The 15,982-nt window shown below is 34.1% G+C and overlaps 1 protein-coding gene across 1 annotated transcript; it reads right to left on the bottom strand.

The window, feature by feature from the left end:
* Nucleotides 1–240: 240 nt before the first annotated feature.
* Nucleotides 241–9,922, bottom strand: LOC128554483 (demethylmenaquinone methyltransferase-like). The gene is made up of 4 exons (XM_053535759.1): nucleotides 9,859–9,922; nucleotides 9,217–9,335; nucleotides 4,138–4,368; nucleotides 241–2,108 (listed from the first exon to the last, which is right to left on the bottom strand). The coding sequence occupies exons 2-4, from the start codon at nucleotides 9,331–9,333 to the stop codon at nucleotides 1,599–1,601; spliced, it is 858 nt and encodes a 285-aa protein (XP_053391734.1). The 5' UTR covers nucleotides 9,334–9,335; nucleotides 9,859–9,922; the 3' UTR covers nucleotides 241–1,598.
* Between the last annotated feature and the right edge of the window lie 6,060 nt (nucleotides 9,923–15,982).

Here is a 15,982-nt window from a genome sequence, read left to right as displayed (position 1 = left end):
AAATAAAAGGAGGGCTGTGTTTTGTTCAAAAGTCGCGTTCAATGCTTAAATTGTTAAGACAGCATTTTATTTCTATGTATCTATTTTACCGACATCACGTTGGGTTTAATAATTAAACTAGAATGTTGAAGCCCAAAGCCATTATTTGCTGACACATCGCCCGAATAACTCAAACATTTCAGCCAAGTCAAGTCAAAAATTCAAGTAAAAATCCTTTATTTCACTCTTTTCATGAATCAATGAGGTCATATATTAACAACATGTTTGAGGCTCATGCTAAGTAATTTATCAACAAAGTTTTAACAAAGCTAACACGACGAAATGCAAAATTTTTATTTCTAGTTAACAAAACCAATATATGTGTATATGTATGTGTAACTCCGGCTAATTATAGAATATAACCTATCTGAATTGTAACAATAATACTTTAACGAACTTGCACAAATTCCTGTAAATGGTATTCAAAAGTTGCTCTAATTTATATACATTTGGATGTTTTAAGTAGTATGGTTGAATGAATTGTACAAAAAGGTTACATTCAAACTGATAATGATACTCGTCCCCTAACTTATTTTCACACGTGTTACATTTCCCAAGGTTTATTGGTATCCTTGTCCAACAGGTAATCTATGATTTCGCGTGCGGAATTTTATCATAAATCGCAATAATGACTTCGGGGTGTTGCTTAAGTACTTTTCTAAGCCAAAAGAAGTTTTAAATTTTCTATGAAAGGTGCTATTGCTGGAATTTCAAATAAGGGAGTGCCAACCAGTTATGAATAAATCTTTAAGTTTATGTCTAACTGCCATTTTAAGCCATTCACTATTAATTACAGTTTGCTGGTCCCATATGTTGTTTAAACCACATTCAGTTAAAATTGATTTGACTGCAAAAAAAGTGAAGGACATTTTTTCTTAAATGATTCTTGTTCATAATTTCTATAGACAATATACATAGTTTTATATACTATATAGTACAATAGAAGACAACAGAAGACAATTTATTTGTTGAGTGATCATTTTCCCGTTGGATGTTCTTGACCAATTCAAACAAGTTTCATTTCAATATCTTGACGCAAACTAAAGTTATTTAACAGAAACTATCATCCACACACACACACACAAGCAGAGATAGGTCAAAATACACCTTAAATTTGACGTATCATCCATGTTGTACCAAAACAAAATGGTGTTGGTTTTTCTGTATGGCCAATAATAAAAAAAATATATTTATAGGAACAACAAAGGAAAGTAATTCTAAAAAATAAATTTCTTAGTCCACAAAAATCCTTACCAGGTACAGATCTGTCAAAATATATCAAAATAAACCTAAAAATGAGAGGCATCATCCACGTTGTACTACATAAAAGTTGTCCCGGTTTTTCCACAATCAATTAAGAAAAATGAGGCATATATCTAAACACTAGCGTATATTACAATAAAGTTACTGAATTTCTGAGTAGATTATTAATGTTTATGTGAGACTGGGAAAATGATGCTACACAACTTGTTTAATACCAAACATATTCATGTTTGTTAAGTCTTTTCAAAACCCACAAATGTGTTCATTCTTCCTGATATAAACTTTTATTTATGCTTCTATTCCGCTAATTGCGGTTTGCCGATTAGCATTGGAACAACAAAGAATCCTTGACAAGTGTTTTTTGTTTCAATGAAGTTTTCTAGCGTTCCGGCACTTTTCATTTCATTTATTTTCTCCTCGACTACTTTCAAATCTTCCTCATTAGCAGATGCCCAGTAGGAATTACAATCTCGCCATTCTTTCTTCAGAGGTCCTTCCGGATCAAGCAGTGTTTTGTAGGTATGCTCCGGAATATCTACATTTATATGTATGTAGTCTACGCAGTTAAAACCGCACTTCCGGAATATCTCGTGCCACTTCCTGTCATGTAGGTAATGTTTCACATGGCGTTTCACGATGTCTTGATTCAGATGTACAAACCATATTTTGTAATACTCACGCGGTGGTTCACCGGAAGTGATTGCAAGGACCCCGTCAGGTTTCAAAACTCGTCTTGCTTCTGCGAGAGCCTTCTCTATTGTTGGGAAATTCTCGCCATTAGGGTTCCCTTCTAAATGATGAAGCACCTGGCATGTAATATTTAGAAATTATTTTTTTTAAGTTTAGACCACTACTGAACAGAAGTGAGTTCTGTTCGTAAACTAAGAGGCAAGTAGAGCATTAAGTATAAAAAGCACCTTCAAGTTACCCTGTCAAACAGCTCATGATCTTACTTAACAAGAGCTGTCAAATGACAGCGCGCTCGACTATTTTAAGCCCTACTTGCACACAAAAACTTTTGCAACATTTCTCGTCTTGAAAAAAGGGCATTATTCTGTAAGTTGTAAGTTGGAGGTATGGAACCTAGCTTGGTGATGTGGTCTTATGTTGCCAAAGTAATATGTAATGTTTGTTAACTTTTGAGAAAATTTTGACCAAACGTTCCAAGTTAAGAAGGGGCATAATTTTGACAAAATAAAAGCATTATGTAACTTGTCATGCGAGAACATCTCAAAATCTCAAACGCATGTGTTGAGTTTAAAATCATTTTTCATTGCACTTTTACAGAAAGCTGTAAGCATGCAAAACTTCTGCGATGAAGGCCGGCGCCGACGAAATCGCAACAACTAAAACTCTCATTTTTAAAAAAATTCAAATAGTGGAGGCACAATTTCAAATAGTAAAGGCACAAACTTTTTTTATATTTTTCGTGTGATTCAAGTAGTACTTATACATATTAAGTGGGGTTAACGTCACATCGACACAGTTGTAGGTCATCTGGCGACTTTCCAGATTTAGATGCCCCTCTGTGCATTATTTCATCACAAGCTGGCACCTGGCTAGGACCATCGACTATCCGTAGGCCAGCTAGATGGCTTCCTCGGATGAAGAATTCAACGCCCCGAGCAAGGTTCGAACCCGCATTGGTGAGGGGCAAGTGACTTGAAGCCAGTGACGTTAACCATTCGGCCACGGTGCCCGCTGCTTATACATTAAAAATGATTTTTTGTTCTATGATCTCTGTTTGAATTTACTGATAACAATTAAAATGCTTAAACTAAAAGACACAGAGCACAAAAGTAATGAAAATGATAATTATATATTCTGACCAATCAATCAACGTAAATACCGTAATGTGCTTGTTTAACTTTCGTTAAAAGTGAGCATACTGTCTTTGCTCTAGACTGGTGCAGATTGATCATTACATCGCAGGAATGAGCTGTTTCCGCTTTTAACAATTTTTGTAATTTATACAACTTTACTCTATCAGTAAAGTTAAAAAATAACTACTCTTAAATACTCATGAGCTTCTAAATCGCAGGAGAAAAAGTATGATTTTTTCATATTCTTTGTCAAGAAATGAGAGAAATAAACGCACTTTAAACGTTGGGATTTCTTTTCTTAAAATGTTGGAATAGCATCATGGGTTCCATTTTTAACGTTTCCGTTACTAGAAACGTATTAACATTTTCAAAGTTTTTATTATCTTGTGTGTTTAAAGCAATGGAAATGTAATGGTTTTGATTCAGTTTTGCTTGTGCATTTACAAACATGCTTGTGCATTTACAAACAAGGTTTAAATACTTTTCATTATCTACATTTTTTTTTTAATTCTGCAAGTTGGTAATTTAAGAACCATCTTAAATAAAACTTAGCGTATATGATATAAAACTTTTTCACTCAATATGTAAAGGAATAACATCAATAGATGACAGAGGAGACAGTGTGATTATCATTATGCTTTAGACTTTTGGTTATATTCTTAATGTAAAACAGGGATACTGCAGACATCCTAAATTTTAACTTAAATGATGTGATATCTCGAACCTTGACAAACTATATATCTCGTGTAACCCTGGTTATGCATTACATAAATCTCTATCTACTTTTGACTTTTTTCGAAACATGTACATAATAAATATATTATACAAAATTATACGCCACTTAGGCTCAAGTAAGAATATAGAACTCTGACAAAGATATATGAAATTTCATAAATTTTGCAACATTCTTAAGTGTGTCCATCTTTCATGCTAACAAGACATTTAAAAGCGTATATGATTTATTAGTACTTAACGACTCACAAACAGCAAGAACTTTCATTTTTGTACTCACCATATTAAACATAACAGCATCGAAGCTTGCGTCTGGAAATGGAATCTGTGGCATTGCAGACTCCACAACTGCTTTAATCTTTCCTGATTCGATTGCATCAGCAAGTTTGTCCTTGGCCTTCTCCAACATGCCAGGTGAGGCATCTAACAAAGTCACGTGACCTACACCATAATCAATTAGAGCCTTTGCATAGTTTCCGGTCCCGCAACCTGCATCTAGGACGTGCAAGTCCTACAAAACCATATCAAATCTTCTTAATAAACCAATAAATAAATAACATGAAATTAGGTGCTATCTAAAAGGCAGAACTCCCTTGAAAAATCACCAGTGCCCAATAAAAAAATAAAGAAGTGGTGTTATTACAATGGCTGCAAATATTTCCGTTTTAGGAAGTTTATGTTTTATTATTACAATTATTTGTATTAACGATAATCCATAATTTCTGAATGCAGTACATGATGTATAAGCTTGTTATGACTTAGACTGCATTAAAATTAAATCTCAACATGTGAAAACATGATAAAAGAAAGTATGGTATAGATACATGTATATACATCTGCACCAAGATGAAGAGAAAAACGTATTTGAATAATTTCTGTTATTCATATTGAAACGTACTGTATCCTTTTACATAAATTACTATCGTAGAAACCAATCACTAATAATAAATGCTTCAAATTTAAAAGATTGGCCTTTGAAACTTTTAAACGTAACAGAATCTCATTAGGCCTATAGTCTAATTAAAGAAATTGTGTCTCTATTCGGGTGTATGTTTGGAAATGAAGACTTAATGTAAATATTTTATGTTCCAATTCCTATGTTTTTATGGAAATCAGAATTTACGTAACCCTGGGGTCATAGACAATGACTATTGTAATTCTCTTTATATGACATTATGGTCAAATTACGTACTTTTTGGAAGGAAGAATGGGACTTAATTTCGGCCAAAAATACTGCCATGGTAGACGTCTGGTACGGGAGAATGACAAACAACCATTTATGTGTACGATGCTTGTAGACAAACCATTTGAGCCGTGTCATGAGAAAACCAACGCAGTCTGGTTAGGATCCATGCTGTTCGCTAACAGTTTCTCGAATTCCAATATGCTTTGAAAGCGAATAGCATAGATCCTGACCAGACTGCGCTGATGCGCAGGCTGGTCTGGATCCATGCTGGTCGCAAAGCCACTATGTTGGTTTTCTTATGTTCACGGCTCATTAGTAAAAGTTATTGATTAGAATTTTACTCTAACACTGTTCGCCGATATTCTCAAAAATCCCTGTTTAATTTACTGAACTGCTAGGCATGCCATGAATTCCCAGTCCCATACTACCACTTTATATTTCCCGCAGTAGTGGTAGCTGATTAGCGTACTATGGCAAGTCTATATCTGCATGTAGGTTTCGTGTGGCTATCAGTGTGTAATATTATCGCTTTCAAATTAACCGTTATTAAATAGGCTATTTATTTTTAACCGTCGGTATTGTCCTATTTTATTGAACTGTCAAATGCATACTGATTAAATGGGCGGTGCATAGAATATTTTAATCTTCGGTTGATTTTCGGTACATTCCGTTTTGTATACGGAAAGTAACCAGCAATTAAATAGTTTATTTTTAAAGCGTGTAAACATATATACGCAAGACACGATAGCTCAGTTGTCATCGTCAATGGCTTGAAACCTGGAGTTCGTAAGATCGATACCGTTCAGTATCTGAGTTTTTTCCCAACAAATTTCAACAAATACTCTGTACATATCCTTTTTTATCCAGTATTTCCTTCATTTTATTTTCACAAGTATTTTTTTTTTCATTTTTATCTCTTTTATTAATTTCTCATTTATATATATATATATTATGTATTTTTGTTTCACAGTTCATTTCACGACTACACAAATTTCATAAATATGAATTAAAACTAGCTAAATTCATCATTCAGTTTCATTCGCGGTGTCAGTACTGCTGTCATCGAAGTCATATAAATCATATAAATAATTGAAAATGAAAAATAAAAAATGTGCTCGCTAATGGGCTCGAACCAGCGATTTCCCGCATTCGAGCCAAATGCTGTAACCACTGAGCCACAGATACGATCGATGAGAGTGTGTTTCACTTACAATACTAATAATGATATTTAGACACTTCAGGTTATAACACACTAAATAGTTGTTGTTCTTTATTCTATATAAAATTGATATATTTCCAATGACCGCAGCACACATCAGGACCCATTTTCAATTTCTGTAACTTACATTTTCTTGAAGAATATTGTCAGTGCTAACTAAAAATCAAAAGAAAAGTGGGGGTCATGTTTGATGCAAGAAAAATAATTTCAGTCAAACACACAATTAACTGCAAAATCAGCTAAAAAATGAGACCCCAAATTATACTGGTGGTGTATGATCTAAGTTTCCATGAAAAATTTTGTCATGTTGTTATTTCATTATGAAAATGCTACCTACATGTCAAGATTGATCTGGCATGTGATTTTAGCAAAACAATTGGAAAGAAAATAAGGAAAATAGCTCTACAGAGCAAAAAAACTGAGGACTATTTGTGTCCGCCATTATGCGACTACCATTTTTTTTCGCGACATTTTTCTATTTAGTGTCTGTATGCCTTTACCAAAATTTCTTTCCGTAAAACATACGGATAGCACCGAAGTTGGGCCGAACATTATAATATCGAATGCACAGAGCGTGTAATGTATGCATATTTGACAGGTTAAAAAATAGCACAATATTCAGGAAATTACTATGCCCCAACGATAACTTTACAAACATGACTATAAATAGATTAAAATGAAACAAAGGGAATTCAGCATTTTTCTAACATGTTAAAATCTAAATATTTCTAGTTTTATTCGACTGAGCTATGTTGCAGTATACTAACTGGATAGTTAAAATTAAACAAATACTAATATTTTACTTGTCAAAAAATGTGCAAGCAATATGAATTGTTATTTTATCAGTTATCATAAAATGGACTCGTCCTCGCGTTTCGGCGAGAATCACGTTATCATTGGGGATTAGTACTTGAATTGTAACAATGTCAGTGTTAAGCACAAGACAAAATTTAATACAAGCCGAAAGAGTTCCTGCGGCCAGAAGTTATACAGACGAGAAATTTTTATGGATGTTTGAGTAACCACTCGGCCTAAAAAGTAACTTATTGGTGAATAAGGTGCTTTTTCTATTATACCATTACGCTTTAATGTTGCAAGTAGATCTGTGAAATATGTATATCTTAATTCTGAAAGTTTTTGATTTGAGCAAAATAACTATATTTCCCTTTCATGTATAACATAATTTTTAGCTCAACTGGTCCTTGACTATTGAAACACTTTACTAGAGCTTTCACAAATGTGATTCATGCTTTCACCTGGACTTCGTTGACATATAGAGCATTGAAGACAACACAGGACCATAATCCAGGAAATTAATGAGCAATGCAAAACAAATCCTTTATGTACAACTTGGTATCAATATTGATCATTGCTGAAAGTTTGAATAAATTATATGAAATAATGAATGAGGAATTCAGGTCACAAACATTTCTCTATATATCATATAGAGTGCCAGGCAAAAACGGCGTTCCATAAATGCGATAAGCCAATCGCATATCGGTAAAAAGTCACGTGAAATCACCCAGTCCCCATGTGCTACACTACTTGTTGCATTCCAATATACTGCGGCCTGGAGGCCGCAGGTAATAAATGTATCTGATATAATTGCATGCCCGTGAAATACTTTTAATGTGATATTATTTTAAATATACTGCTTCTGTTTAAAGACTGTGGTATTGCTATAACAGCTATGTACACAACATGACCAAAAGAAAGACTGTACTCTCACCAATCAATAATAAACTTAATAACTTAATTTAAGAATTATACATAAAGCCGCATTAGCTCTAGTGTGTGTAATATAGTATACACGTACAACTATGCTGTGTTGCAATGTTATATTGCGGAATGTCACGAGTTAGAGAGATAACAAAGAAACCGATAGGTAGACGGGTAGGTAGACTGGCTGTACTCATCCGTATTACCCTGGGCTAAGTTACTGTAGGGAATCTAAAGTGGTTGTATATTCATGGCACGGCTTTTTTAAGATTAATCTTTTTATATCTATAGAGAAGGGATGGTACGGGGAACCTTTTTAATGTTTATTCTCATTGGTATAGCCAAAAGGTTTTGCCAAGTGTAAAAACTCTGGTCAGTGATTTTCAAGATAGTGGATGCAATAATGTGTTTTTCCAAAATTCCACGCTTGTTAATTTGGACCCCAAAACTTTTTTTAAAATGTTATATCTACTGTAAAGGTAGTACATTGGAACCTGACATCAAAACAAATCGCTTGTTAAATTTTCACATGAATGATTTTTGTTACATTATTCATGATAAATACAATAAAAAAGTAAAACTAGTGAAATAAAAAAGGTCTGGTGCCGATGATGAGAGGAGGGGATGCACTGACCTTTGAGTCACAGTTGAACTATGACGTCATACCTTACAAACGTATGTATATATAATAAATTTCAGTTACGGCAGCGTGACGAACTCGTTTCACATTGAAATTTATTTATTACAGCTTTTTTTCTACGTAGAAAATTTATTGAGCGCTAATTTCTTATTATCAAACACTCATTTACATTGTTATTCAATGTCAAAACAGTAAGCGGGACGCTTTTATAATCCGTAAACAGCAAGCTTTGAAGAAACCCGAACAACACCGATTCATATAAAATACCACGAATTTTCAACTCGATAGTATACACGATATCTGTTTTCTTTTTCACACGTCTAACCGTAATTCGACGCTGTCTGTGCCGCTTAGCGGCGTCGGTAGCTCTGCTAAAATTAAATGAAGTTGAACATCTTTGATATTCGAATGCTTACAATATTTACAAGGTCCCTTTCAATATGCATATTCCATTTTGTATAAAAACATATTTTTGTTGAGATAAATGTAACTAATTTCTAAATAGTATTCGAACCTTTATAGTAGTATGAAATATCGATCATAATCTTCCAAAAAGGAATAATTGAGTATATTATATGATATAGTTTCTACTTACTTTCAAAGGTTTCCCACAGTGAAACTGTATCATCGCTGCCATGACGTCAGAACCCAAAGCAAACCTCTGGTTGTCATAGTTACGCGACGCACTATTGTAATCCTCGTATTTACTCATGCCTGTATTAGAAACATTTAACAGTCTCCTAAAAATAGTACTAAATAGAAAATAAACACGTTTGAACTATAAAATTTAGATCGAGTATCTACGGGTGGTAGGGTGTGGTGTGGTGGGGGTTTGGGGCTTCATATACAATAATTAGGTAAAACACAGGCAAAACATTAACAATCTAATGTGTGAACAATCAGCGCCAGAAATAAATGTAGTAATTTGTCTTGATTTCACGTTCGGACATTTAACGATCGTATTAAAATGGTACTGTGGAACATAGTACCAGGCATATTAAGTAGTGTCACATTTCATTACCTCCACCGGGCCTGAGCAGCTAAAATCTAGCTTGGATGCGTGCTTAGTCTACTTACAAGTTCACTAACGACAAAATTTTCTGCAAACGGGACAACAAACGTGACGAAAAAATATTAAAGCAAGCCATATTATCTATTACATATTATAAAACAATTCCGAAACAAACTGTAATATTTAAACCTTTTATCATATGTTGAAATATCCTTTACAACATACCGACTGTTCCTACTACATCCGTAATGCAGGGACACGCATGTACATACAAGTGACAAAAAGTTGTCAAAAGATATGAGGTGAATATTAACCTGGTTAGTTAGCAGTTGTAGGGAAAGAAGTTATTTGCTCATACAGCCTTGATCGTAATCAGTTTTACCCTTATCCTGCTAAATTTCTACAGCAAAGTTTACCATCTTTCAAATTGGACAGTACTATTAACTGTAAAAAGGGGTGCTTACCAAAAAGATACTGACTGAATGGCGAACAGTGAAGATCATGATCAGACTGCACGGATGTTCGGGCTGATCATGATCTACACTGGTCGCAAAGGCATAATCAATCGTGTCTAGCATGATAAGGGTTAAATCACTTTTATAAAGTGTTACGGGTATATATCGTATACTGTCGTGCCGTACTGTCAGTAACAAGTCTGGGGTAAAGCTTTTAAACACGACCTTGCACACACAGACATTACTTTTGCATATTATGTAAATGTAAGTATCAGATATCAACATTATACTGTGATACTGTATTAAAACTACATTATCTGTAAAAAAAAACACACCCAGAGCAGCTCTTGAAAGTTCACTGGGTCAAAAATTACACAGACCAAATCGTGAATGTTTCAAAACCGTTTGAAAGGCCGTCTTCAACATATAACAACTAAAATTATAACAATTAAATCATGGATGGTATTTACAGTGAAAAGAAACACCAACACCGATAGACTTGCATTTGTTCTAGATGAAAATTTCTATATTCTCTCATCGACCACAATCGCCTGCCAATTCGTTGTTAAAATACAGTATTAAATCATGCTTATAAAGGTAAAAGCTCGAAAACTTACTGTTTATAAAGTGGTAGCTAACAAACGAATATGTGATACATACCTTTGTTTTATCCAATTCGTTGTTAAAATACAATATTATAAAGGTAATTTTTAAAAGCTTGAAAACATACTATTTATAAAGTGGTAGCTAACAAACAAATATGTGATATATACCTTTGTTATATCAATGTAGAACTGTCCAAGTATAGTTGTCTCTCTTTCTCGTTCAAACAGCGGAGCAGGGTTGGGGGACGACGGTCACGCCAGTACTAAATTTTACGGTTGTAAAAGACTTGTATTTTTTGTTCAAAATTGCAAAATTGCAGTCCTGATTATTTCAAGTGAACACCTATAGATTTTGAATAACTATTTATTTTACAGTTGCAGATTTCATTTTACAACTGTTAAACGACTGCAAAACTGTTGGAATTATGTAAAGTAGATACAGCTTACAGACTTAAAAATGAAAAAAATGTACAGCTGCTGTGTTACAGCTGTAGAAATGTTTAAGGTGTTGAAAAGGGGACATTATTTTAGGCGACGAGACTACAGATACACAACGTTTTATGATGACTTGTTATTCTGTACAAATTCATAGCAATTTCTACAGAAACGCAAAATAAATGACCAAGTAAGTAAAGAAAAATATGGAATATGTTTACAGTATTGAAATTGAAAAGCTCAAGAGTTACAATGTAAACACTATGCATCTGAGCGTTTATAAAAATGTCTGTCATGAAAACGTATTATAATGTTGTAATCATTTATTTCAAACTCATCAGCTTCAAATGCATTGAAAATAATTAATGACTGTCATATAAATATCCTTGTATATTATATAAGATGTTAAAACAATAACAATTACTCCATAACACTTAAAATTCTAATATTCTAAAGGACGTGACGTCTCTCTGAATTTCAGTTATATCCCGCCAAAATGCATAAAAGATGGCTGACAATACTCATGTTTTCCTTCCAATATTATTTACAGCTGTAATTTCGAAACAAGCCAGTCTAACAGCTGTACATAACTTTCAACAGCAGTATAATTTTACACCTGTAAATTACGGCATGTTCTAATCTCGTGCCTGGCCCGATGAGCCCAATTTTCACGTTTTATGAATCGAGAAATATATTATAAGGAACAAAGACGAAGTATCAAGGTATATTAAAGGAATATTAAATTTATCCAGGTTTACGTAATAAAAATAATTACTGCACACAATTACTACATAGATGTTGATCGTTAGACGTACTTTATAGCACGAGGGTCATCTTACACCCTGGGGTGTAAAATTGAGCTTTCCAGCACCGGTGAAATCACCAGAAATACTTCGTAGTTTGATTAGATTATAACTATTAAAGGAGCAACCCATTGTATATGACACAAGCACTTGCTGAAAATAGGTTGAATGAAAACGTACAGATATTGATTAAGATAGTTCTGGTAGTTTCAGCACGTTTGATAAACTGGAAGTGATGGCGTAACGTCATTTATCCTGAAAACGTAGAATAAAGCCTGCAAATCATTTTATGAATTATAGGTATTTGGAGGTAGTAATTGGTCGGATATGCCTCCGTGGTCCACTCGAATGTAGTCCATATCAGTATTGTGCATTTTTCCCGCCTAGAAACGGCCATTTCCATGCCAGATATAAGCTTTATTGATGCTTGATTGTAAAGAGGAATGTCTGCGGGTGTTTTTAAGCTAAGTTATATGCTTCAAAAGTTGAGTCGAAGCTGTTTTGTAAAATGAAAGTGAAAGTAGGTATTTCTTGATGTCTACCTACGTAATATTAGCGTTTTCATCATGTGTCTCAATCACCTGACCATGGTTTCACTGCATTAAGGTCAACCCTTTATTTTTGGTATTTTTTTATTGCCTAAAGACAGACCTTCAAGACAAGGATAGTCTCGCAGGAAGTGAAAGGCTAGAAATGCTGATAAAAATTGTTATAAATTGTTAATTTTACATAGAAAATAGTAGCGGAGGAGTGAGTGAGTGAGTTGGGTTTTACGGCGAATCGACACAAAATGGTCATATATCGCCGAGAAGAAGTCATATTGCAAACGCCAACTGTAAAGCATAAACATTGATGTAAAAATGTAAAGCATACCCAAAAACATCCATGTAAAATTGTAAAGAACACTATGAGTAATGTAAAACATATCTAAAAACATCCATGTAAAATGTAAAGCATATCTAAAAACAGTTATGTAAAAATGTATATACGTGTGTGTTCAAATATCAGCTGCAAACATAATAATATTGCAAGATGTAAACAAAAATATGAAATGTTAGATTTTTTTTATATATTCCTATCTGCTTTAAAAACGATAAAATATTTCCGACTGAAACGATTTCAAATAACTCTTTCAAAGATTGAACGTCATAATATGTACCGCGCTGTGTAGCAAAGTCCACACAGTCGATTAGAATATGTTTAATAGTTAGCGGTGTTTGACATGGTACACATTCGGGTTGATCTTCTTTATTCAAAAGATAAGAATGAGTCAAACGGAGGAATTTTATACCATCTAACCTTAATGTCAACCTGATATTATTCCCGATGAATGCCATGTGATTATGGATAAATACTTTTGCTCATTTAAGGATTGGTCCAGCGTATGATCGTTTTTAACTATCGTCAAGAAAAGAAATATCTTTCAATGTAGACCCTTGGTAGCCATATACGAAATAATCAGCAATACGTAGACAGCAATAAAGAATAAAACCAGAAATATCTTTTAAAAAGATGGTCGGCGAATTCTATTAAGACAATAAGTTTATGAGGTGTTCATATCATTTGTGTTATTCTATCATCTATCTAGCATTTTGAAAATAGCAAAACTAAACACAACACTCTAACCATTTAAATGGTTCTCTTTTAATTTTTCACAAAGGTCTCGTAACGGTGCAATATTGTTTCGTTTTTTTTTCTATGTCGAATAATTACAGCAGTGGTCTTGAAGTCACTTCTCTACCTAGAAGACATTAATCGATCGGCTAATCACACCCTCATTCATGTGATACGCAGACCGTATTCAGCTCTCCCTGTCAATTGATACATATTGGTATTTGAACAGGTTTCGATTACATTTATTAAACTTACTTATCAGTATAGATAAATCAATATTCTTGCTAAATATTCTGAGCGAAGCGTAGCTTTAAAACTGTAAACAGCGTCATTAAACACTCCTTGTCTGACTTTTCACTTAGCGTTGCACAATCAGGAGAGGGAAAATCAAGAAGATTGTTGGCTAAGTGTAGTAAGACAAGAAGTATATGAGGTTTACAAGTCGTGTCATTCTATCATCTATCTAACATTTTGCAAATAGCAAAACCAAACACCACACTTAACAACAATTGCACTAAAACTTATACATTGAGTCCTTCTGTTGAAAATAATTTGGTCATTGATCACATCACTGAAGTTTCTAATTTAAAAGTTCGTATAGACGATCAACAACTTAAACTACCAACCATGTACGTGATTCCTAAATTGCATAAACAACCATATAAAGCTCGCTTCATCGCTAATTCAAGCTCTTGTACAACTACAAATATTTCAAAACTATTAACATCATGTCTAATTGCTGTGAAAAAACAAAGACAAATATCAAACAGGGAATGCCACGTACCAAAATCGCAGCCTCCCCAAAACGAAACCTACAGCACGCAGACGTGCACACCACAAACACACACACATACACGTGCACACACACAAAGCCAACACACGAGGACAAAACGAACAAAGGAACACACACACACACACACAAAGCCTACACAAGAGGACAAAACGAACAAACAAAGGAACACAATGGGGCACCGCCTTGGAACGGTCAGTGGCAAAAACACCACTGGGGAGCTTAAACCGGTTTATGGTGCGCACCCAACCTCACTCTTACCCTCACTATGTTGCAAAGACACGGGACAGTGTAAATAAAAGTAATCCCCTCCAGGTGAATCTCTAACACACGTAATGGAAACAAAAAGGCATGGCATGTAAAACACAAAAATGCTCGTGTATAAATATATAAAAAGCAAACCTTTAGAACCAAATACGTATGTACTCAATGCCTTTTCAGAAGACAGAGCAACAAGAGAAACACCCTTAAGGGCCCGACGAAACAGGCCAGAAGACAGATATCAAAACAGTTCTGTCCTGGTAGGATTTAAAAACTGCTTATCATAGAGTCCTCCCCCTCTTCCGTCAGACACAATCAAAGAGGGAAGCGTAGTGTCCAACTGTAAACGGGTTGAACACTAAACATGCGGTATGTCTCAAAACAGTTGGGTCGTAACCTCTTTTAATAAAACGTTTTATAATTTTACCAAATACATTTGGAAAATTACCATGACCCAAGATCTTACGAAGTTTGTAAACCACATCCCTATAAAAAACGGGTTTTGAAATACCTTCTCGCAGAAGTGTCTTTAAATTACTATTGAATTTTAAAACTAAATCAGAATTACGATAGTAAAATTTAGCAAACTATTTACGCAATTTGTAATAACGGTAGCCTTGCTGAAGAAGTTTACTTGTAATATATAGATTACGTTCATTGAAATGCATGACATGACTACACGCTCTGGCAAACCGAATTAATTGAGAAATATATACCCCATAAGATGTAGCCTGAGTCCCCATCCAAATGGGGAAAATTTACAATACTAAAGTTAAAATCATCCCTCTTGTCATAAATTTTGATATGTATAATATTGTCATAAATAGAGAGATGTAAATCTAAAAATGAAGCATCAGTATCCGAATTGTTAGTTTTAATTAACTGAAGCTCCCTAGGATAAATAGTACCCACCAATTGACCAAAAACGGATTATCCATATTAAGAATATCATCCAGATAGCGTGATGTATTATTAAATACAGTTATAATATCTGCCTGCGTATCTGGAGAAAGGCTCAACATAAAGTCTCTTTCATAACAATATGAAAACAAATCTGCGACAAGGGGTGCACAATTTGTTCCCATGGGAATACCAACTACTTGTCTAAAAACTGCATTCCCAAACCTGATGTAAATGTTGTTCAATAAAAAGGAAAGGGCTTTACAAACTTCGTCACAGGTCCACATTGTATAATGTTTAATAATATTGCTAGTAAAAAAGCTTTATCAAAACTGCAAGCGAGAAATGTAGCATTCTCTCTGGCAAAAGTCTTTTGAATTAGGGCAGTTAGTTTGTCATTTATTAAGTTATTCGAGAATCAACAATGTTAAAAATATTTCGTTTCCAAGACGTTAAAGCAGGCAGATATTATAACTGCATTTAATA

This window comes from Mercenaria mercenaria, unplaced genomic scaffold (assembly GCF_021730395.1).
Source record: "Mercenaria mercenaria strain notata unplaced genomic scaffold, MADL_Memer_1 contig_5069, whole genome shotgun sequence".
NCBI lineage: Eukaryota > Metazoa > Mollusca > Bivalvia > Venerida > Veneridae > Mercenaria > Mercenaria mercenaria.
This window is presented reverse-complemented; position numbering and strand designations above follow the sequence as displayed.

Coding starts and splice junctions, on each gene's coding strand:
- LOC128554483 (XM_053535759.1), bottom strand. CDS start 9,333: ATGAGTAAATACGAGGATTACAATAGTGCGTCGCGTAACTATGACAAC. Junction 4,369..9,216: donor ACTGTGGGAAACCTTTGAAA/GTAAGTAGAAAC, acceptor ATGGTTTTGTAG/GACTTGCACGTCCTAGATGC. Junction 2,109..4,137: donor ATGCTGTTATGTTTAATATG/GTGAGTACAAAA, acceptor ATTACATGCCAG/GTGCTTCATCATTTAGAAGG.